The sequence below is a fragment of the Rhineura floridana genome, chromosome 10 (genome assembly GCF_030035675.1).
Source record: "Rhineura floridana isolate rRhiFlo1 chromosome 10, rRhiFlo1.hap2, whole genome shotgun sequence".
In the NCBI taxonomy this organism is placed as follows: Eukaryota; Metazoa; Chordata; class Lepidosauria; order Squamata; family Rhineuridae; genus Rhineura; species Rhineura floridana.
The window spans coordinates 80,600,158-80,624,988 of record NC_084489.1 but is presented as its reverse complement, the minus strand read 5'-3'; the positions used below and the strand labels follow the sequence as shown (position 1 = coordinate 80,624,988).

Here is a 24,831-nt window from a genome sequence, read left to right as displayed (position 1 = left end):
ATACAAGACAAATACACACTGCAGTCTCCCAAGTACATTCATGAATTCAGACCACTTTTTAAAAACTTCAGTATAAATTTAAATCTGGCTTCTTTTTCGCTGTGATTACACAGACTTTTTGTTCTGATTCTCTTTCCTTGCAGAAACATTGGGTGATACGCAACATAAGTCATACTCAGAGTACATAATTGAAATCAATGGACTTAAAAGAATTAATTTCAGTGGGTCTACTTTAACATTGGATATCCTCCACCATACTTTGCAAAAATAATTTGTGGTATAAAATCTTTTCTTCAAATGAATTGGACTTTTCATTCTTAAGATGCATTTGTGTGTGTGTTCAAAATGTCATTTCCCCTCTATTTATATAGATAACATTTTAAAATAAACAGCATTTTAAGAGATAATCAATATGTAGAATTGATAGTACTGGTTTTTTCTTTCTTAACTTTATAAATGTTTGATAGACAGATGATATGTCTGTTATTAGTATGCTACCAAAGCTTCACGTGGCTGCATGGGGATGTTGTCTTATTGTTTTGTTTTTAAAGTATAATAATTTGCTTTGTTTTCAGTATTGTTGTAAGTCACCTGGAGACCTTTGGGTGGCAAACAACCAATAAATTTAATAAATAATAAGAGGACAAGACTGCAACATCATTCTGATCATGCATCACATATTGCATGAGCATCCTTTGTAAAATATGAATTTTTCACTTTTATTAATGAAAGAAAATGCAAAGTACCAGGAAATATATATGACTATTCATGTTTTGGGTATTCATTGACAGTAACCACCCCAATCTTAAAGTCTATGCATATATGGACTGCCTTCAAGTCGATTTCGACTTATTGTGACCCTATGAATAGGTTTTTCATGGTAAGCGATATTTAGAGGGGGTTTACCATTGCCTCCCTCTGAGGCTGAGAGGCAGTGACTGGCCCAAGGTCACCCAGTGAGCTTCATGGTTGTGTGGGGATTCGAACCCTGGTCTCCCAGGTCGTAGACCAACACCTTAAGCTCTACACCGCACTGGCTCTCCTATGCATATATACAAGAAGTAAATCCTATACCTCCAGTTTTCCATGATCTAATGCACACAGGAGCTTTAGTGCGCAAATGGCAGTGATGTTCTCATTGTACTCCACATCAGCAGAGGCTTCCCATGGTCATAGGGGAATGCACTTAAGGTTTCCTGACACTGAAAACAACAGGATAGCTCCTGCACACATGAAGTTCCATCAGGTCCACATCAAAGCGGCAAGAGATTTCTATCCATAACCATCACTGTACACAAGCAACACGTTCTTTTCAGTGGGGCGTTTGTGTGGCAGGAACAGCTGATGAAGCCATGTTGAACTTATTCCCACAAGTAAATCTTGTATGTTTTATTTTAGATGTTTACGATATATTCTGATCAAGTATGGGCCGAATCTGCTGCAACATTCTCGGTTTAAGGAAGGATTATTATAAAGCAGAATTTTTAGGTTTTGTTTTATACCTCCCACTTTTTTTATTTAAAAAAGCCCTACTTATGTGTCTTTAACAGCATCCCAACAGGCAGGTGAAGTTTTTCCTGATATCGCAATAAACGGGAACAAGGCTAGTTTAGAAAAAACAACTGGCAATCCTAACTTAGTCCTTCTTTAACATGGAAGCTTATAGGCTTGGATCTAGAGTAACACAAGCACAGGTCCACTCATCCAGCAAGGCTTTCCCACCTTGCTCTTCTCCTGCAGTCTCCTCGTGCCCCCTCAAAGTTGGGGCTCCTCCAGAATGCAGGAGATGCAGCATAGGGGAAGGTAGCAATGGAAATCAAAGACCTCACTCGTACAAGTGGAGGTGTCCTCTACTTCTACAAGGGGCTTCCTTGATCCCAGCCACAGCTCCATTTCAATGAATTCAGGCATTCAATGCCAAATGCATGAGGGGGATCGTAGGCCTGTGCTGTTTGGTCCCACTCCATTGCCCTCCATGCATTGCAGTGAGGTGTACAGCATGGAGCACTGCTGTGGTTACTTTAATGTACTGAGGGGTGATGATGTAATATTAGCGATGCAAAGATCTAGATTAAGGGTACAGTCCTGCACAATTCATATGAGGGACTTTGATATTGATTTTTGAAGAATGAAGGCTGCAGCCAAACTAATTTTATCCCTACAGGATTTCCCTCTGCAAAACATGATTTTATATTTACCCATAAACCTAACAAAATCAAAACAGTGAAACATCTATGGGAAATAGGAAGATACAGGAGACTGAATTAAGATCCAGTCTGCAATCCTATACCTACTTACCAGGGAGTAAGCCCCATTGAACTAAAAAAGGACTTACTTCTCAACAGAGATGTATAGCACTGCACCCTAACAGTAGTCAACATTTCAGGAAGTATTTTAGAACTACCACAAAGGGTTTGATTTAATGTTGGCAGTAGGCTTAAACTTAAACCAAATCATATCTGGGAAGAATTTACTCTCATGCATAGCTTCGCCTGTGCTGAACTACTTTACTGCTACATCAAGAAGCCATTTCATATCACATATACAGAATCAATTTATTTTATTTATTAATTATTTGATTTATATCCTGCCCTTCCTCCCAGCAGGAGCCCAGGGCGGCAAACAAAAGCACTAAAAACTTTAAAACATCATAAAAACATCAGTTGGGAGCCAGGAAGACTTAAAAGTACTGCTGGGGATCATGTGAACTCTTTCAAAGTGAAGGAAAGCTGTGATTATCCAACTGAGAAAGCCGAATCAGATTAACTTTAAAATTTGCTGCAAGTTCATAAAACATACGTATCAGACACAAAAGATATGCAAGCGAGGCAACAGATGTGCCAGAAACAAAGGACATGGAGAGGAAATTTGCTAGCAAGAGGCGTATTTACATCTGACCACAAAGCTTTGCTCAACCAGCCAATGACAAAATGATCTGTAAAGGAACTACAAGCAAGGAGAGATGCCATCAATAGGTATGAAACAGTTAATTTTGGTCAAAAGATTGTGTGTCCCAGTGCCCTGCAGAAAAACAAGTTTAATGCAATCAAGAGTGGTGGGCGTGGATGTGTGTCTCCCCTCTCATAAAAGGATGGTTGAAGACGCTGTCTAGTAAGCTATAAAACTCATATGGCACTTTAAACGAATACTTCAAAGCTTCTTAGAGAAACCAGGATTTTGTGTGTTTGTTTCTAAAGACAAGAAAAGCAACTGCTGTAACAAACCTGTTTTTGCCATTACATAAATAATGCTGCAAGGAAATAAAAAGGATATCCAAAGTAGCACAGTTATTACAATAATTAAAAGACAGGACATCTTTCTCCACCATTAACAACCTGGATTGTTAAATCTCACATTTAAGAAGATACATAGGCTCAAGGTTTATTTCACTTCATCTTCCCCAAAGCTTTGTTGTTCCTCTCTACAACACCAATCACAAAGATAAAGTTACTTTGGGTCTTTACACAAAGTGTTGTGTAGCCTAGATCAAGCCTGTATACCTTGTGACCTACCAAGCCAAATTCTGCCCACCAGCCAAATGTGTGGGTCTACCAAATGCTCGGCTCCATCTCCCAAGCCCTGCCTTCTTTGGGACTGCAAAAAGGAAAGGGTCATTAAAACACTCTGCAAGCTGAAATATATGCTGGGTCACAAATTGTGCAGATCTGTCTTAGTTTCACTCCACACAGCGAAACAAACTTAGGATGTGCCTGCTAGGTCAGTCTCTAGCACATTCTGTGTTCTCCATTCATCTAATCATCCTCTACAGAGTGAATCCAAAGTCAAGTTTGTGCATAAAATAAGTGCAGTTAAATTCAATATGGAAACACAGTGAAAAGAGCGAGGGAAGGTGTTTGCCTGAAAAAGTTACATGCACTTTAACCTCTCATATTTCAGCCAATAAAATGATTATCTATGTTTAACCATTAGAATGCAAAGTTAGGCTCCAACATGATAGTCATTATGAATTATGGATGAGCCCCACCTAAAGATCAAGGAAGATGCCTGCATCTGTCACATACAAACATTTATTTGAAAAATTAAATAGGCTCATATTCCTCAATCCTGAATGCATCCTTAAACATAAACGATTGAACTGGTTTCAATGGAGTTTACTTCCAAGAAACTAGAACTCATAATTGATGTGAAAGATGCACGATAGTGTTACTTGCTGTAAAGCTGCTCTGGATGTTCAAAAGAAGTAGCTGGAGAAGAAGTGCAAGTAGCTGAGGCTTCCTTGCCTCGCTCTTCTGGATTTCATCTTGTTCCCCCCAAGGCAGGGGTGGAATGCATCTCCCTCCCTCACCTTTGGATAGGATCCAGAAACATGGAAAGAGAGAGAAACTTGCTGTTGTTCAAGCAAGGTCAAAAGCAACTCTCTATTATCTTTACAAGGGAGGGGAAGGCCAGTTCTTTGGGGAACATCTGCTTCAACATATCCTCCAGCAATACCCTGTTTTCCTTCCAATATCCTGTTTATTAGAAAATACCCACACTGAGATTCTAGGCTACTACAACCACACCTTTCTTTTTTAGTAGTTCAACTACAGTTAGTTAAGCTGGCATGGCAGGAATGGGCTAGGAATTATAGCCCGTATGCACATACTGAATGACCATTTTCATACTGTTAACTGGGTATCGTTCAGTCAATCAAGTGGCTGATTATGAGTATAAACGAATGAACTTTATTTTGTAGATTGATGTTGTATCCGGAGGAATAGTTAAAATTTCATGAAAAAATCCCCGATGCACTGATCTTTTAGTAAAACAGCTTGTGATCCCCACTGCCTCCCCAAAAGGAAAAGAATGGAAACAGCCTTCACAAAGAACAGTGAATAATGCCCAGAAACCTTACATAGGCAGTTATTCTAAAACTGTTTACATATATTTACAATGGTGCTTTATAAAAAAAAAAAAACACACACAAAACGAAAAATGGTAGCACTTCCTAAAAGATTTTGGAACTTTTTTTCTTCTTTCCCCCCCCTTTTTTAAAAACTCCTTTGTCATAAAAGCCAACTTACATTAAAATATACGTACTACAAGACAACACAACTAACAAAATATATAATAAAACTCATACAAGTAGAAAATTCTGAGGTATTTCTGGTTTGAGGTGATCTGTGGTCGTGAAGTTTTTTCAAAACATTTTTTTTTAGTTTAAACCTCGGAAGCCACGTAATGTGTATGTGTGTTCTAATTTTTTCTTTAAAAAAATCATTGCATGTTTTGCAAGTTAAAAAAATATTTAAATGTTGAATCAGCAGCATTAGGAACATTCACTGATTAGAGCGAGTTTATGGCATAATATAATCAACTGTATTTAAAATATGCACCACTGTTAAGATGAAAGAGTTGGGTGACAAAAGTTCAGAGAATGACGAATCAAGAAGAAACGGTTGCCTCCTGATGTGCCCTGACCTAGAAGTGAGGTCCTATTGAAACAGTGGGACTTACTTCCAAGCGACATATACCAAATCGTTTAGGATCGGATGGAAAAAATACAAATGGTTGACTACACTACACACATCTGAGCTACAAACACAAATAACATGGAAACCCACATTTCAAATTGGCTTAAAGTGCCATCGCTTCCATTAAAGACCTCTGGGAAATGTTCTGTATTGGTCTAAGTACAGGCCACACTTTCTCCTCTATCTGGCTTGTATTAAGCCTATCTGCCCTCATAAGTAGAGAAGCCATGATTTAAGATGAGACCTTGGGAACAACACAGAATTTCAGTGTACTTTAGTAGTTTTAAAAAGATCACCCACCTTTCTCAACCAGTGGTGCTCTTTGCCTGGTGAGTTATTCACGGTGACACAAGTCTAGGGGATGCACATGTTTTTAGATTGTAAAACACTGGATGGTGGGGGAGATTTAAGGTATATTCCTTCCAAAGAGATCTCACTTCAAGGGTGATGCCTATGTTCAGGGGCAGCTTATATTTGGATCAATATGGTAGCTGTCTGAAGAGACTGATGCTTAAAAAAAAAAAGACTCCCCTCCATCCTGCAATTCCATTGGGGATAGTCATAGCAGCCAATAAGGTTTGAAACTGGTTGAAATCTGTCACACAGATATGCCCTAAGACAGCCTTTCCCAACTAGTGGGCCACCAGATGTTGTTGGACCACAACTCCCATCAGCCTCAGCCAGCATTGCCAATGGTCAGGAAAGATGGGAATTGTGGTCCAACAACATCTGGTGGCCCACTAGTTGGGAAAGGCTGCCCTAAGACAAGAGTGAACAACATGGTTTCTTCCAGATGTTGCCCCATCCTCCCTGACCACTGGTGATGCTGGCTGGGGCTGATGGGAACTGCAGTTCAACAACATCTGGAGGGCACGGCCTGCTCTAAGAACATTTCCTAGGAAATATGGGCATCTCAGGATCTAATGGATGAAATCCAGAACCCTTAAAATCAATAGAATTTCACAAGTGATGATCCTTGAACACATTTACTTGGAAGTAAGTCCGACTGTTCTTACTGGGATTTATAAGGAAGTATGCTTCCGATCACCAGAGGGAACTGCCTTCTGTATTATATGCTAAGAACTAGTTGCATGCATTAATAGCCTTTTTGTTTCTGTTTTAGCTTAGGCATTGTGTTTCCTTTCATATTTTTATTATAGTTTTAGAAAACTGAATTTTAGAATTTGAAGACTGCTCTTCAAATTGTGGGAAGTTTGGGCTTTGCAGTAATTCAGTCCCAAGATTTCATTCTCTGAACTTGATAAAATATGAGGGTTTTCTTTTTAACACTACTGAAGCCTGAGATATTAAAGAACCCAATTCTACCAGTGATTCACTGTGACCCAACTTTCTCTCTGTTCCGCAGCAGTTTAAGAATACTTTGCCTCAAAACTTGCCCCGTTCTCTCATTAACTGTTTACCTGAGAAGTAGCTCCATAGCAGATGTTTCTCCAAATGCTGCAAAAGTCCAACGTCTCTTTCTCCCAAGCCCCAAAACTAAACTTTTCCCTTTCAATTCTATTACCAGAGTTAACATTCTCTTCTCAGTTGCTTCCCCCCTCCCCCCCCATTACGGCAACACCCGTTAAACCCGTAAAAGACACGTCTGCTTTTTTTTCTTTTTAAGCTCACTGTCTAAAATAGAAAACAGAAAAGGAAAAGTTGGGGGGGAAGTCTGTTTTGAGGTGTAATCTTATGTAACAGTCTTAAGTTTGCAGCATGTCTTGCAGATGGGTGGGTTGTTTTCTTGATATCACTGATGCTCTGTGTAAAAAGACAAACGAACAAAAGAGAAAACCCAGAAAACAAGATCCAAACAAAAGGGGAAACAAAGCCGAGTCCGTTGAGGTCTTGAGGTACCTGCACCATATCTGCATTCATTAGTCGGCACCCGAATGCTTGCAGAGATGTCCTCTTTTTGTTAATACAGTAGAGCAATGTGCTGGTAAAATTGATCCAATCAAAATAATAACAACAACATCAACAATAATAATAACAATAATAACAACAATAAAAATCAAGATTAAAATAGCAGCTGCATTCATGTGTGTGTGTGTGTGTGCGCGTGTGCATGTGTGTGTTGGATTGTGGTTTTAACTTCTTTCTTTTTAAAAATCCACTGAGTCTGGAAAGACCAAAAAAGAAAAAAAAAAGTGAACCAGGATTTAGATACTTGACTCTTTGGGCAGCAAGTCTATGTTGGTGACAGAAGTCACAATGGAAACGAGGCAGTCCGAGGTAGTGCCATTGACCGATTTGCGTATCTGAGAAATTCGCTCCTCCACGCAACCTGCTGACAGGCGTGCCTCTGCATCGTGGTCCCAGCATTCTTCTATTGTGACACAAAGCTGTGCCAAACCCTAGATACAGAGGGATACAACAGGGGTGTTTAGCTCACAGGACACCAGGAGCGGGGTTGGACACAGGATTAAACATGGTACCCAGTTCCCTTCCAGCCGTTGCTGCCCCGTCCCTTGCTTCCCAAGCTGGGATAAGAGTTGGCAATGATCTCTTGGCCAGGAGAGGCTGGTCACTAGGGCAAGGTGGGGCACAGCCCCACCATTAGTTTTTTCCACAACCTGAAATCCAGTGCTAGACCATAGCACTCCAGTGTTCTGTAGTGTCATATTCATATGTTTCCTATCATTCAGAGACTCCCTAAAGTCTTCTCTCTCTCTCTCTCTCTCTCTCTCTCGATATACACAGAACTGAAAAATCACAGGTATATCTAGGTGTTTGATGCTGGCTCTAACTAGACGGTATCTGTTTTTTCTCTTCAGCCTTAAATATCTGATGTGTGTGTCTGAGAACTGCTTAAATGTCCACTGTATCTTTGCAAGGCAGGAGGATTGGAAGAAAACCAGAATAAATTGAGTCTGCCTCGAGTGACCTGCCTGGCTCTACCTCCTCATAGTTGCCATGTTCACTGCTGCACCACTCCAGGAGTTACCAGGCACCACAGCGCTTGGCGTTTATGAACGGCAAACTAAATCATATCTTTATATTGTACATTTATTTATTAATCAACTAACATTTCTAACCTGCTTTATATTAAAGAAAAATCTCTGAACAGTGTTCATTATCAGGTGCTTTCTTCTTTTACACCTAACTGGAGAACCCAAGATTACCTGCTAAATCTCCCTTTCTTTTCTTCACTCATGCTTTCACTGCATTCCCAACAGCTACTCAGAATCACTGCAAATTAAGGCACTACTAAAGGGTGTAGTGATGGGGGGGAATGATGGCATTGCCCCCCCAAATGAATTTTTCTTTCAGTCCCCAAATTTCTAGCATTAAAACAACTTAAAACTTCAGTTGAGCTTTTACAGTTTAGGCATCCAAAGAGAGGAGCACAGCAAAGTTACCAAGGGAATGCAAACACAGTGTTGTATTCTGTTAATTCTAAATCTGAGTTGAGAAGTTTGTCTTGAGCAAGGCCCAGTAGTTGAGGGGAGGAGCTATGAGGAGAGGGAAAAGGAGCAGGAAGGATTAGGCCAAAAATGGGACTGGATGTGATCAATAAAGTTTTCCACAAGAATCCACACTATCTTTGTCTTATGGATAATAGGGGGTAGATACCAAACACAGCAAATATAAGAGGAGAACAGTTCCTCTGCAAGTTTGCAGAGAAATCACGTCACATCAGACTTTATTAACAGTTCAGATCATGACAATAGGATGACTTGCATGATATACATTTACTTCCTAGTCACTGTTATTTAGTTTACACAACTATTTTACATGTCGAAAATATTGCATTTAAAATCGGTTTGGTTTTTTTGTAAACTTCACAAGTCATAGTTCCTAATTAAAATGCGTAAATGGGGGTGTCATTACCTATTAAAATGTTTTTGCCCAGAAACCTCTTTTATAGTGACCAATGCCCCAACCCTTCTCCCCCCCATTTTTGTTTCTGTGCCCCCAATGAAAATGGTCTCGCTATACGCCTGACACTACTACTGCTGCTGCTGCTGCTGCTACTACTACTACTAATAATAATAATAGCAACAGCAACAAATTTTAATCTATAGAGTTTTTTTTAATGCTGCCAGTTCTTTTCTGCAAAATTGACTTGAAGAGGGCATCTGCTTTTACTATATTGCACTTCTGAGCATAGTTGTTGGAGAAGGAAGTTAAAAAGTATTAAAGAGAGGGGACATACAGGATGTTTAAGCCAATGATCCTTGAATGCAGGGCGCATCTTCTTGTGAACCACCACCTCCTGTAGGTCCTCGAGGGACGGATGCTGTCCTATCTCTTCTTCAAAAGGCAGCATGTACTCATCTACTGGACCTGAGTGGAACAGGGAGGATAACATCACTAAACAGTGGAACTCCAAGGAACAGGCAGACAGGTAACTCTAATTTTGTATGATCTATGTCTCAACAGCAGCACAAGAAAGTGACAAACCTCACACTTCACACAGAATCAACACTGCACATTGAAAAGTCATTTATTTTCTCTTTAAGCTGGTTGTGATAACGCACCCAAGAACTGCATAAGAGGTGGTAAATGGATGGACCAATCTATTTCCTCTAGTGACATTATTGCATGTGTTCATTCATAACTGTTCCATCCTGTTTCAACACTATCTATCTATCTATCTATCTATCTATCTATCTATCTATCTATCTATCTATCTATCTATCTATCTATCTATCTATCTATCTATCTATCTGTCTGTCTGTCTGTCTGTCTGTCTGTCTGTCTGTCTGTCTGTCTGTCTGTCTGTCTGTCTGTCTATAACCTGCACAAAAATATCGCCCCCCACACTTAAATACGTATTTTTGAATATATTTTCTTTCAAGTTATATCTAACATACTTCCTCTCAGAATGTGCATGCTTAAGCCACAAAAATGTGTCATTACATTTAGAAAAAATGCAAAATCCAGTGAATAGCTGCATTCCAAACTGCACAATAGTTGAGGGATGTGGATCAGCTCAGTTCATGTCAGAATTTGCAAAGCCCAACATCTCAGGCATCCTGAATAAGAGGTACTTGCAATAAATCTCAGATTCCTACGTCCCATCACTCAAAGCTTAAATCTTGCTTTTCTACATTCGCGGATCATATTCCAAAACAGGCATGGTAACTTGACATTTTCATACACTTCACTTACAAAGGGCCTATCATACATTCTCTAACCATTTCTATTTACCCACGACATGAGATCAGATACTTTCACTTCCATTTTGTCCAAAGAGGGAACTGTGGTTAAGGTTAACTATCATTTAGTGCAGCCTTCCCCAACTTGCTGCCTTCCAGATGTTGTTGAACTCCAGTACCCATCAGCCCCATCCAGCATGGTCAGGGATGACAGGACAACATCAGGAGTACACCAGGCTGGGAAAGGTTGATTTAGGGAAGCAAGTCTGGATCATTAACTATGGTTTGAAGCTGGCTTGGCTCCCCAAACCATAGTTTTTCCACAATTTGTCTGGGTTTAGCAGAAAATGAAAAGGAAAGCTTTCAGTCTTCTCATTGCCTCATTGGAAGAGAGGAGAGGAGAGAAGTGTGCAATGCAAGCCTGAGATTCAGCCAGGCTCATTCCCAAAGCAGTAAGCCAGATGTGAGGAACCTGTGGCCCTTCAGATGTTGCTGAACTACAACTCCCATCATCCCTGGCCATTGGCCATGCTTGCTGGGGCCAATGGGAGTTGTAGTTCAGCAACATCTGGAAGACCAAATGTTCTCCACACCTGCACTTAACTATGGATGTCATGTACAAATGCAGCCACTGGCTCAAAAGGGTTGGGAGAAGGCACTTTTCTTCCTTCAGCACAGAACAAACTGTTCCTTTACTTATTTATTTAGATTCAGGTCTTATTTTTCAGCCATCAGGCACTCAAAGTGTCTTACAGCAAGTAATTAAAACATAGGTACAGTGCAATAAAATACAATTGAACATATTAAAAATTAAACCAACCATTCAATCCTAATATCATTTCTTAAAATTAACATGGCATAATAGATAGTATTTGAGTAAAATGGGTCAATGAACTTAGAAGGCTCAAAAAAGGTATGTCTGAACTAGTGCTTTCCGCCTGGTTAAAGAAATATTGTCAATTAATCATACAGGCTTTAGGTAATTAATCACCGAATCAATCTATTCATAAGAAATGCCTGCTGGACCAGGCCAGTGGCTCATCTTGTTCAGTATCCTGTTCTTACCATGACCATTCAGATGCCCATGGGAAGCCCACAAGCAGGACCTGAGCGCAACAGCACTCTCCCCTCCTGCGGCTTCCAGCAACTGGTATGCAGAAGCATACTACCTCCGATAGTGGAGGTAGAGCATAGCTGTCAGGGTTAATAGCCGCTGATAGCCTTATCCTCCATGAATTTCTCTAATCATTTGAAGCCATCCAAGTTGGTGGCCTCTTTGCATATCAGTAAAAACAATATTTTTAATTCAAGTTTCAAGTTTAGTACTATTGGCCCCTGGCGATAACAAAAAGAGGAGTGAAAGTTCACAAGGATAAGGCTTTTGATGAAGGAGAGGGAGAAAAAAACCACACTGTGAACTTACAACTACACTATCTGAACTAAAAACCAAGAGTAAAACAACAAACAAAAATGGACTGATGAAATATCTATTCTTCAAAAGACCCAGCAATTTACTTATCATCTCAGGTTGCTAGTGGTCCTTAAATTGACCAGAGTTTAGCTCTAGTAAGTTCTAAAACTATGTCTGTGCAGCAGGCACAGAACGTGTGCAGCTATGTATGGCTGCAGAGAAAGTGAAGAACAATTACTTATTATCTCAGGTTTGTTATATGCCTTCAAGTCGATTGCAACTTATGGCAACCCTATGAATCTTTTTTTGGATATATTCATAGAGTTTTCATGGTAAGAGGTATTCAGAGGTGATTTAGCATTGCCTTCCTCTAAGCTTAAGGCACCTGGTATTCCCAGGCAGGTCTCCCATCCAAGTACTAAGCAGGCCTGATCCTGCTTAGCTTCCAAGATCAGACAAGATCAGGCGTGTTCAAGGTAGTATGGCTGTAGGCATCTCAGATTTCTAGTGGTCCTTATACTGACCTTTTGCACTTGGCAGTGCAAAATTTGGATAGTTCTACCTCTTTGGCTCTCAACAAGAGTGCAATCTTGCCCCTCAACGTAAGAGGTCCTGTATAATCCTATTATATTATAAAGTACACAACCCTATGCAGATTGCTTTGTCTGCCATCTGACTAAACATACATATGGGAATTCTCTCAATGAACTTAGATAAGTAAAGGCCCTATTTTACTAACAACATTTCAACTGGACAAGGACATACCCAACATTTCTTAGAAACCAGACAGTGGAATTTATCCTGAAGCTGTATACACAACAGAGATCTTGATACTCACCATCAGCCGCTCTGCACCTGGAGACCAACTCCCACAATACTAGCCCCATTGCATACATGTCTATTCTTAGGAAGGCGTCTCTCTGGAAGTTTATTGCTCCCTCTAGCACCTCAGGAGCCATGTATCTTCTTGTTCCCACCTAAGTCAGAAAAAGGAATCTGTCACTGAGACCAAAAGGTTGCAAATACAGAACCCCAACTTTAGAAATGATGAGTTATCCCTTTATTGTGTATACTACAGGTCCCGATGCCACGAGGCATCCTCTGTCATATTGTGAAACAATCTGGATAGCTTGTTGTTTTCATTCGTCTTGTTTTGTGGGAAGATGGACTGTAGTTCTCCTTCAAGAGGGCAGGCTCTCTATGCTCTCCCCCTAGACATACCTACAAGGTCTATTGACAGATTTTAAGTTATCACAAGCTGTAATCCCATCTGAGCTATGTGTCCTTCTCTTTGTAAGTTCTGTTTTTGTGTTAACTATCAAGTCTCATGTGTTTTCCTTTTGTATTTAGGAGCTGTAATGTTTTGTTGTTAAGAATAAAATTTGGGGGGAAATGATGAGGGTTTTTTTTCTCCCTAATGATAGAAGCCACTGTTTATATATAAAGAAAAGTTTCATGTTTATACAGGGGCTTTCAACCTGAATGCGATTATGATCATGAATGTGTCCGTACAAGGAGTTCAAGAGAGAAACTCACACTGTGCGTGTTTGCGTGTGGTTATCAAGACAGAGCTAGAAGATGAAGCAGTTCTCTCCATCTATAGATCAAAAGCCAAAAACAGTTGAAGAATCACCCTGCAAAGTAGAGTAGCCAAGCCATTTGGTTGGGAGGAAGCAACAAGCCATAGGAGGAGATGGGCATGGTGTGTGGCTACGAATATAAAATGTTTATACTCTATAATCATTTTTGTTTATAGAATAAAAACACAATGTTTATGTTTGTATACCACCTTGAGCTCCTTGGAGGGAAGACGGAATATAAATGTAATGAATAAATATGAAAGCCAGCATGGTGTAGAGGTCAGAGTGTTGGAGTGGGACCTGGGAGACCAGGGTTCAAATCCCCACTTGGCTATAAAGCTCACTGGGTGGCTTTAGGCCAGTCACTGTCTCTCAGCCTAACTTACCGCACAGGGCTGTTGACAGCGTAAAATCTTGAGGGGGACACTCATGTTTGCACACCTCCTTGAGCTCCTTGGAGGAAAAATGGAATATCAAAAGTAATAAATAAAATAAATAAATAGCAGGGAAATAGTAGGATGGGGAGAGAAATTTAGTTCAGTTTGCATTTTAATATGCAATACCCTAATTCAAACTTCCTGAAACAATAGGCAAACTGAGATGCCATTAGTCTTTGAAATTCGCACTTCTCTGAATTTTGCGATGCAACTCTCCAACCAAATGGAAATGGACTGCCTTCAAGTCGATTCCGACTTACGGCGACCCTATGAATAGGGTGTTCATGGTAAGTGGTATTCAGAGGGGGTTTACCATTGCCTTCCTCTGAGGCTGAGAGACAGGGACTGGCCCAAGGTCACCCAGTGAGCTTTATAGCCAAGTGGGGATTTGAACCCAGTCCACAATAATGTGGACCAAAAAATATCTTTTAGGGGAAAGTGTGCATAAAAAATCATATTTTAGTGAAAATAACAAAAAATTCATTATATTAGGAGTGACTGCTTGCTGAAATGTGTATATTAGGGGAAACTGCATACAAAAACTTCCTGTAACTTGAACCCACTATTCCATGTCCTGCATTCTGGGATGACCGAGAAGACTTTAATAATAACAATAAACGCAAACTTATGTGGAAATGTGGAGAACTGAATTTCAGATTTTAAAAAAATGAGAATCAGAGAAAAACCCAAATGGACAGATTCATCCACTCCTAGGAAATAGCCAGAGGAAAGTTTGGGAGAATTCCTGATGTGTGAGAGAGGGGAATAATTTGGCCACTGAGGACATTCCTGAAGAGAGCTGAGCTGGCGCTTTCTCTCAGGAGGAGGAGCTGGTGATGGTGAAGCTGATACTGGGTGAGTGCCCTCCCCCCTCCTTCTCTTGAGGTCAGAATAATAATCCTCTGAGACCCTTCTCCGTGTGCCCTCTCTGAAGGAGGTGCCTTTTCCCAACACGGGAATAGACCTTTTCAGTGGTGGCTCCTTTCTGTGGAATGCTCTCCCCAGGGAAACACGCCTGGCACCCTCATTCTGTGTTTTTAGGCACCAGACAAAAATATCTTTATTTACCAGCCTTTGGCCCTTAATTTGAAGAGCAATCAGGTTGACTATGGCCTGTTTTGTGCTCATACTCTTAGTGGGTTGGGCTGGATCTATCTTTTAATATAATCATCATCATCATAGAATCATATAATAGTAGAGTTGGAAGGGGCCTATAAGGCCATGGAGTCCAACCCTCTGCTCAGTGCAGGAATCCAAGCTGAAGCATCCCCGACAGGTGGCTGTCCATCTGCCTCTTGAATTCCTCTAGTGCTGGAGAGCCCACCACCTCCCTAGGTCATTGGTTCCATAGTCATACTGCTCTACCAGTTAGGAATTTTTTTCCTGATGTTCAGCCGAAATCTGGCTTCCTGTAACTTGAGCCCATCATTCCATATCCTGCACTCTAGGATGACTGAGAAGAGATCCTGGCCCTCCTCTGTGTGACAAGCTTTCAAATGACATCATTCTCCTTAGGGAGAACCTTCACAAAGTCAAGACAGATTCCAGACACACAGCTCCAAGTTGCACTATAGCACTGCCCAATTTTGCTATCAAGAGACTGACCTGTAAATGCAAGAAACGAAAGGAAAATGGCTGGTAATAGTGTGGTAGTTACACTAGATCAGCCTTTCCCAACCAGTGTGCCTCCAGATGTTGTTGGACCACAATTCCCATCTTTCCTGACCATTGGCAATGCTAGCTGAGGCTGATGGGAGTTGTGGTCCAACAACAACTGGAGGCACACTAGTTGGGAAAGGCTGCACAAGATCAACTAACAGCTGAGCTATCCCATCAGAAGAATCATGACATGCAGTTCTGGCTGGGCTGTACCATTTCAGACTGCTCAGGGAATGGCCTGAAGGCACATAATGCTGGGGAACTGCTGAAGCTGAGCAAGTCTGATCACGTAAAATGTCTGGGTGAGAATCTGCCTGAGGACCATACATAAGCTGCTCCAAGTTCTTTAAAGGAAAGGCAGGCCCTACATGTATTGAATTAACGTTCTCTTTGTGTGGTGGTGGAAATCCTGTGTGTAGAAAACAAGCCTGCCAGCTTCTAATTTGGGAGCATTAAAGTGTGAAGCTTCCTAGCTGTTATTTTGATTGGTACAATCCACCAAGAGGTCTAACACCTGCAGCAGAATGAGGTGGCAGAGTGGTGGATTTCCCTACACCAGGCTGCATGCAGAGAATGTCATTTTTGAATGTTCCACCACATAAAAGAAATAAATACTTGATGCAAGCAAAAAACCCCAAAACCTCTAACACATCTCAGACAAAGGTTCCAGGGTAACCCTCTCACTGCTATGGTAGTATTCTACTCACAGGGAGTTAGATTCTTAAATATATTATATAATTTCATGTGTATATATGTTATACAGACATATACACACACATAACATAATATTACATATATTTGGAAGCATTCAAATGTTTGAAGCTCTAACGGTAGACTAAAGCAGCACAAGTCCATTTTGCCACTTAAGATTTCTGTTACCTCATTTGGCTGCATGCATTTCTCAGGGCAGTGGAATATTGCCTAACTCTGCTGATATCGTACATTAGTTCCAAGAATGACAACGTGATGACATGTAAATGTAGGTGGGAGTTTTTTGTAGCCGAACCATAGTAAATGTAACAATAAAAATATACCCATTTCTCTGAGAATTACATCTGCTCCCCAAAGTAGTACAGTTTCTTAACCTGAGGAAATGCCACCCCCGCTTGTTGTCATATGCTCTGAGGAATGATTGCCAAGTGGAGTAGCACAAGCTCACTCTTTTGCTACGCTCCAGGCGTTACCTGCCCGTGAGTGTCTCCTGGGGGTTTCCCAGGTTCAAACCGCACAGCCAGTCCAAAGTCTGCAAGCACGGCTGTCAAGTCATTCTTCAGCAATACATTTTTGCTCTTGAAGTCCCTGCAAAAAATTAAAATGGGGGTGGCGGTTAGAGGAGTGTTTCACATAGCACAGACACCACCAGTCTGAAATAATTGGCACTGGGTCCAGTCCTGATTCATCCACAGTCAATGGGAATTTTGCTATTGATGTCAGCACAAGGTGGATTTGAACCCTTTTTTTTAAATCACAGGTGAGATTAGCAAACAAAACAAGGCCGACTTAGAGACCTACGTGACAAATTCCTGAAATCTCTTATTATGTCATGCCATTTAGACTCTTCGGCCAAGCCTTTCCTACAAAGCTTAGTTCGGTATTGGAAGGCTAGCTGTAGGCCTGGTTCCCTTTAGAGAGGGTTTACCTTGGGTGCACTCTCATCCTTATCTAACCCCATAAGTAAAGGCCCTGCCCATTAAGTCATTCCGGAACTTTCTAACATTTTCAGCGCAAGGTGGGGGGAGAAGAAGAAGGGATGAGGGTGAAATAGAATTAAATTGCAGACCTTAGGCAGCAGATGGCAAGCCTGTGTGTGCTCAGCATTATAATTCTCCTACCATCAGTTCAATTCACTGTGGTAACGCCGCCAGCCAGATCGTGGGACAACCACAGGGCCGTGTGATATAATTAATGAGGGCAGATACAATTGTTTTCTGAAATGTCCTGTCAGAATATGTTACGAAGAGAGACACCACAGCAGTGTGTGTGTGTGTGTGTGTGTGTTTGAGAGAGAGAGAGAGAGAGAGAGAGAGAGAGGGAGGGAGGGAGGGAGGGAGGGAGGGAGGGAGGGAGAGAGAGAGAGAGAGAGAGAGAGAGAGAGAGAGCAATGGGGTAGGGGAGAGTTCAGTGAGTTCCCAGGGTATAGAATGCCCTGAAGGAGAAAGCATCGTCACAAATCTCTATTCTTCTGAGAGAGAAAGATTTTCCTTACATCCTGAGTTGGGGGTATGTTAAAACTGGCACCACAGATTGGAACTGCTCAGTTGGAAGGCTGGGACAGAAAAGATATGGCCGAGTCTCTGCTCAGCATTTAAACTGTTGGGTAATATTTTGCCAGAATAATATTATATTTTACTTATAAGAGGTGCAGCCATCCAGCTGTTGTTGGGTTGCAACTCCCATCAGCCCCAGCTAGCATGGCCAATGTCAGGGGTGACAGGAGTCACGTTCCAGCATCCCATTGCTTACCCTCTGACTTATATCTGTTGGGTCATGTGATTTAGGGTTAGGATTTACAAGTATCCTTATAAGTCAAATATATCCTTGAGCTATTGTCAGCTGCTGGTCAACATATTACAGTGCCTGTAACTTTAGGTATGTGAAGCATTGAGGAGGACAATGCCAACCAATTCTCTGATGTCTCTATTAAGCATGCTTGAGGAATTTGATCTTCATGAACTGAACTGACCTGCACTGGACTATATGTGTGGATTGGGACTTAGTTATCTACCAGCTTCTGCACTTCCTGAACATTTCTCATTTAACTTCCTAACTGGACTTCATGGCCTCCATGACAACCATGGGGCTGTCTCAAATTGTTACTGGCCCGACACATGTATCAGGACATACTCTTGATCTGATCTTCGCCACTGGTCATGGAGATGGTGATCTGAAGGTGGGGTATTTTTCATCTACTCCATTGTCATGGACAGATCATCGCTTGCTGAGTTTTAGACTCACGACAGCCCTTTCCCTCTGCAGAGGTAGGGGACCTATTAAGTTGGTCCGCTCCCGGAGGCTTATGGATCCTGGAGCTTTCCAGAGGGCTCTGGGAGTTTTTCCGGCTGATAGCACTGGTGCTCCTGTCGAGGCCATGGTTGATCTGTGGAATACGGAGATGACCCGGGCCATCGACATGATCGCTCCCGCGCGCCCCCTTCAGTGCCGAACTCATACAGCACCGTGGTATACCCTGGAGCTGAGAGTGATGAAGCAAGAGAGAAGGAGGCTAGAGTGCAGGTGGAGACGAACTCCTGATGGATGTAATCATTCCTTGGTAAGTGCTTCCAGTAAGTTGTACATAAAAGCGGTTAGGGCGGCAAAAAAGTCTTATTTTGCTACCACCATTAGATCATCCCTTTGCCGCCCAGCGGAGCTTTTTAGGGTGGTACGAGGGCTTCTATATTCTGGCTCTCATGATACTAAGGAAACATCGGAAGCCCACTGCAACGAATTTGCGGAGCACTTCCAGGACAAGATTGCATGTATCCGTCGGGACTTAGACTCTGATGTTATGACAGATGAATCCATTGAAGTGTCCAGAGCGCGGCCTTGTCCTTTATTATTGGATGAATTTCAGTTGGTGCAGCTCGAGGAAGTGGACAAGGTGCTTGGAATGGTGCGGGCGACCACGTCTGCTCTGGACCCTTGCCCATCTTGGCTAGTGAAGACTGGCAGGGCTGTAACCGCCGGCTGGGCCAGGGAGGTAATAAATGCCTCCTTCAGAGAGGGAGAAGTCCCTAGTAGTATCAAGGAGGCAATAATAAGACCTCTTTTAAAGAAACCTTCTTTGGACCCAGATGTTTTGAACAACTACAGACCGGTGGCGAATGTCCCTTTTTTGGGCAAGGTTCTGGAGCGGGTGGTTGCTGGCCAGCTCCAGGCGCTCTTGGATGAAACCGATTATCTGGATCCGTTTCAATCCGGTTTTAGGTCCGGTTTTGGCACTGAAACAGCCTTGGTCGCCCTGTATGATGACCTTTGTCGGGAGAGGGACAGGGGGAGTGTGACTTTGTTGATTCTCCTTGATCTCTCAGCGGCGTTTGATACCATCGACCATGGTATCCTTCTGGGGAGGCTCGCGGAGCTGGGAGTTGGGGGCACTGTTTGGCAGTGGCTCTGCTCCTACTTAGCGGATCGTCGCCAGAAGGTAGTGCTTGGGGAACATTGCTCAACACCCTGGACTCTCCATTGTGGAGTCCCTCAGGGGTCGGTTTTGTCCCCCATGCTTTTTAACATCTACATGCAGCCTCTGGGTGCGGTCATCAGGAGTTTTGGAGTGCGATTGTAACGCCAATCTTCAAAAAGTGATCCAGAGGGGATCCCGGAAATTACAGGCCAGTTAGCTTAACTTCTGTCCCTGGAAAACTGGTAGAAAGTATTATTAAAGCTAGATTAACTAAGCACATAGAAGAACAAGCCTTGCTGAAGCAGAGCCAGCATGGCTTCTGCAAGGGAAAGTCCTGTCTCAGTAACCTATTAGAATTCTTTGAGAGTGTCAGCAAGCATATAGATAGAGGTGATCCAGTGGACATAGTGTACTTAGACTTTCAAAAAGCGTTTGACAAAGGTACCTCACCAAAGGCTTCTGAGGAAGCTTAGCAGTCATGGAATAAGAGGAGAGGTCCTCTTGTGGATAAGGAACTGGTTAAGAAGCAGAAAGCAGAGAGTAGGAATAAATGGACAGTTCTCCCAATGGAGGGCTGTAGAAAGTGGAGTCCCTCAAGGATCGGTATTGGGACCTGTACTTTTCAACTTGTTCATTAATGACCTAGAATTAGGAGTGAGCAGTGAGGTGGCCAAGTTTGCTGACGACACTAAATTGTTCAGGGTTGTTAAAACAAAAAGGGATTGCCAAGAGCTCCAAAAATACCTCTCCAAACTGAGTGAATGGGCGGAAAAATGGCAAATGCAATTCAATATAAACAAGTGTAAAATTATGCATATTGGAGCCAAAAATCTTAATTTCACATATACGCTCATGGGGTCTGAACTGGCGGTGACCGACCAGGAGAGAGACCTCGGGGTTGTAGTGGACAGCACGATGAAAATGTCGACCCAGTGTGCGGCAGCTGTGAAAAAGGCAAATTCCATGCTAGCAATAATTAGGAAAGGTATTGAAAATAAAACAGCCGATATCATAATGCCGTTGTATAAATCTATGGTGCGGCCGCATTTGGAATACTGTGTACAGTTCTGGTCGCCTCATCTCAAAAAGGATATTATAGAGTTGGAAAAGGTTCAGAAGAGGGCAACCAGAATGATCAAGGGGATGGAGCGACTCCCTTACGAGGAAAGGTTGCAGCATTTGGGGCTTTTTAGTTTAGAGAAAAGGCGGGTCAGAGGAGACATGATAGAAGTGTATAAAATTATGCATGGCATTGAGAAAGTGGATAGAGAAAAGTTCTTCTCCCTCTCTCATAATACTAGAACTCGTGGACATTCAAAGAAGCTGAATGTTGGAAGATTCAGGACAGACAAAAGGAAGTACTTCTTTACTCAGCGCATAGTTAAACTATGGAATTTGCTCCCACAAGATGCAGTAATGGCCACCAGCTTGGATGGCTTTAAAAGAAGATTAGACAAATGCATGGAGGACAGGGCTATCAATGGCTACCAGCCATGATGGCTGTGCTCTGCCACCCTAGTCAGAGGCAGCATGCTTCTGAAAACCAGTTGCCGGAAGCCTCAGGAGGGGAGAGTGTTCTTGCACTCGGGTCCTGCTTGCGGGCTTCCCCCAGGCACCTGGTTGGCCACTGTGAGAACAGGATGCTGGACTAGATGGGCCACTGGCCTGATCCAACAGGCTCTTCTTATGTTCTTATGTTGCCATCAGTACGCTGATGACACACAGCTCTACTTCTCCTTTTCACCTTCCACAGGTGAGACTGTTGATGTGCTGAACCGTTGCCTGACCGCGATAATGGACTGGATGAGAGCTAATAAACTGAAACTCAATCCAGACAAGACTGAGACACTGTTGGTGAGCTCTTTCCCTGCTCAGATGGTGGATGCTTATCCTGTTCTAGATGGGGTTACACTCCCCTTGAAGGAACAGGTTCGTAGTTTGGGGATCCTTTTTGACCCTTCCTTGTCGCTCGAGGCTCAAGTGGCCTCGGTGGCACGGAATGCATTTTACCATCTGCGCTTAGTAGCCCAACTACGCCCCTATCTGGACAGTGATGATCTCGCCTCGGTTGTTCACGCTCTGGTAACTTCTAGACTGGATTACTGTAACGCACTCTACGTAGGGCTGCCCTTGAAGACTGTTCGGAAACTTCAGCTAGTGCAAAATGCGGCAGCCAGGCTGTTGACAAGGACCAATCGGTCTGCGCATATAACACCTGTCCTGGCTCGCTTGCACTGGCTACCTATTTGTTTCCGAGCTAGATTCAAGGTGCTGGTGTTGACCTATAAAGCCTTACACGGTGTGGGACCGCAATACCTTGTGGAACGCCTCTCCCGCTATGAACCTACCCGTTCACTTCGTTCAGTATCTAAGGCCCTCCTCCGGGTACCAACTCACCAGGATGCCCGGAGGACTGTTACTAGATCTAGGGCCTTTTCTGTGGTGGCCCCCGAATTATGGAACAGCTTACCGGAGGAAATACGCCTGGCGCCTACGGTTCTTTCTTTTAGGCGCCAGGTTAAGACCTGGCTATACTCCCAGGCATTTTAATGTTTAATGCTTTATGTTTAATGTTTTTAGTTTAATGTGTCCCTTTGTTACTGATTTTATTCTATATTGTATTTTAATCTCGTTTTGTACACCGCCCAGAGAGCTATTAGCTATGGGCAGTCTAGAAATGAAAATAAATAAATAAAAATAAATAAATAAATAGAGCAATACGACAATTGAACCAATCACCTAGGGAGGTGGTGGGCTCTCCAATACTGGAGGCATTAAAGAGGCAGCTGGACAGTCACCTGTCAGGTATGCTTTAACTTGGATTCCTGCATTGAGCAGGGGATTGGACTCGATGGCCTTATAAGCCCCTTCCAACTCTACTATTCTATGATTTAATTTATTTGTATAAGACATTTATATACCATTTAATCATTAGCATTTCTAAGCAGTCTACATAAAAATAAACTATATAGAGAATGGAAATGTACTGCTTTCAAGTCGATCCCAACTTAGGGCAACCCTATGAATAAGGTTTTCATGGTAAGCAGTATTTAGAGGTGGTTTACCCATTGCCTTCCTCTGAGGCTGAGAGGCAGTGATTGGCCCAAGGTCACCCAGTGAGCTTCATGGCTATGTGGGGATTCGAACCCTGGTCTCCCAGGTTGTAGTCCAATACTCTATGCACTACACCACTAAAACAATGAAAATTCATCATAAAACCCAAACCCTACTTCAAAATGCCTGCTGACGTAAGAAAGTCTTTGTCATGCACATGAAGTTCAGAAAGGAGGGTGCCTATCTAATCTCCGTAAGGAGGGAATTCCACAGGCTGGGGCCCACAACACTGAATGTACAGCTTCTAGTACTCAACAACCATGGGGAACCACCAACAGAGATGCCCCCAAAGATCTTGGTAATGGGGCTGCTTGCCCAGTGTGTAATTCACAGTGAGACAAGTCCAGAGGTTGCACATATTTTTCAATTGTAAAAAGCATTGGATGGTGCTGGAGATTAGTGGTATATTCCTTCCAAAGAGATCTCGTTTTAGGGGTGATGCCTATATTTGGGGGTAGCTTATATTTGGTCCAATATGGTAGCTGTCTGAAGGCACTGATGCTTTTTTAAAAAAAAAAAATAAGACTCATCCCACCCCACATTTCCATTGTGGATAGCCATAGCAGCCAATAAGGTTTGAAACTGGTTGAAATCTGTCATACAGATATGCCCTAAGACAAGAGTGTACAACATGTTTTTTCCCCAGATGTTGTCCCATCCTCCCTGACCATTGGTGATGCTGGCTGGGGTTGATGGGGTTGATGTAGTTCAGCAACATCTGGAGGGCCACTCCCTGCTCTAAGAACATTTCCTAGGAAATGTAGGTGTTTCAGGATCTAATGGATGAAATCTGGAACCTTTAAAATCGATAGAATTTCACTAGTGCTGATCCTCGAACACATTTACTTGGAAGTAAGTCCTACTGAACTCAGTTGGGCTTATAAGGAAGTATGCTTCAGATCACACACACAGATATAAGGGATCAGGTGGCCCTTCATATCCTGGACCCAAGTTGTTAAGGGCCTTGTAAATGAATACAAGAGCATTGGATCTTTTCTCAAAAACACACACATAAAATGTGTATTTTCAGAGAAAGTGTGTTTTAAAATACACATTTAAAGTAGCATTTTCATGCATTTTTTTTAAAATGCAGAAATGGCACAGGATGGACTTATGGGTGAACACATAAACAAGGGACACGGACTGGAACTAGACGGCTTTGCCCATCCCTGGTAACCATTTGATGTAAGACACAAAAATTCCCAGCAAGTAGGAAAGATCCCTGCCTGAAAGCCTGAGCAGCAATTGCCAATGTAGCCAATATTGAAGTAAGTGGACCAGTGGTCTGACTTCGGCTGAATACACACAGTATGTTTAAAGCACACGCCCACTGCAAAAAGAAAAAAAAAATTCTAGGATCTGTAGTTTACCCGACAGAGCTACAATTCCCAGCACCTTTCTTGGGGGGGGGGGGGAATATGCTTTAAAGGTATGGTGTGTATGCAGCCCAAGTGTTCGGCAGCTTCCCGTGTTCCTAGAACTGTACTTGAAGCATGTCAACATCTATATAATATATGAAAAGCTATGAATGAGACAAGAGTTAAATGCATGGTAGAATAAGACATCTGGCCTAGCCGGATGGGTCTGCTAGAATTTGTTCTGGGTAACCCTGACAGTCTCCAGAAAACATGATGCCAGAATGAACTTTTTAAGAGATTGCTAATTGTAAAAAGAAGCCACTCAATTTTGGTCAGGGGCAATAGAGAGAGGGGGGTAGCTCCAGCGTACCCCAGTAGTGAATGAAAGAAGGGGGGGCAGTTGTTTATGAAAACTGAAACCATTTCTTGCTTGTGATTCATTCTTAAGTGTCTGCAATTAAGTACCATTAGGGGGCAGTGTAACACCGGAAAAGGTAAGACAATAGTTTTCAGACTTTCTTCCCTCAAGGAACCCTTTCTGCATGGACATCATCCCTGTGCATCTGC

The 24,831-nt window shown here is 42.3% G+C and overlaps 1 protein-coding gene and 1 pseudogene across 1 annotated transcript in view; both read right to left on the bottom strand.

Annotated features, from left to right (window-relative positions):
* Positions 1-6,248: 6,248 nt before the first annotated feature.
* The window catches only part of ACVR2B (activin A receptor type 2B), a 175,375-nt gene continuing 156,792 nt past the window's right edge, over positions 6,249-24,831 (bottom strand). The window contains exons 8-11 of the mRNA XM_061585955.1: positions 16,854-16,968; positions 12,832-12,970; positions 9,637-9,767; positions 6,249-7,834 (exon numbers count right to left, since the gene is read on the bottom strand). Coding sequence (XP_061441939.1) covers positions 7,640-7,834; positions 9,637-9,767; positions 12,832-12,970; positions 16,854-16,968 — 580 coding nt within the window. The 3' untranslated portion in view covers positions 6,249-7,639. The remainder of the gene's footprint in view (positions 7,835-9,636; positions 9,768-12,831; positions 12,971-16,853; positions 16,969-24,831) is intronic.
* LOC133365681 (5S ribosomal RNA) lies at positions 12,367-12,486 on the bottom strand (annotated as a pseudogene).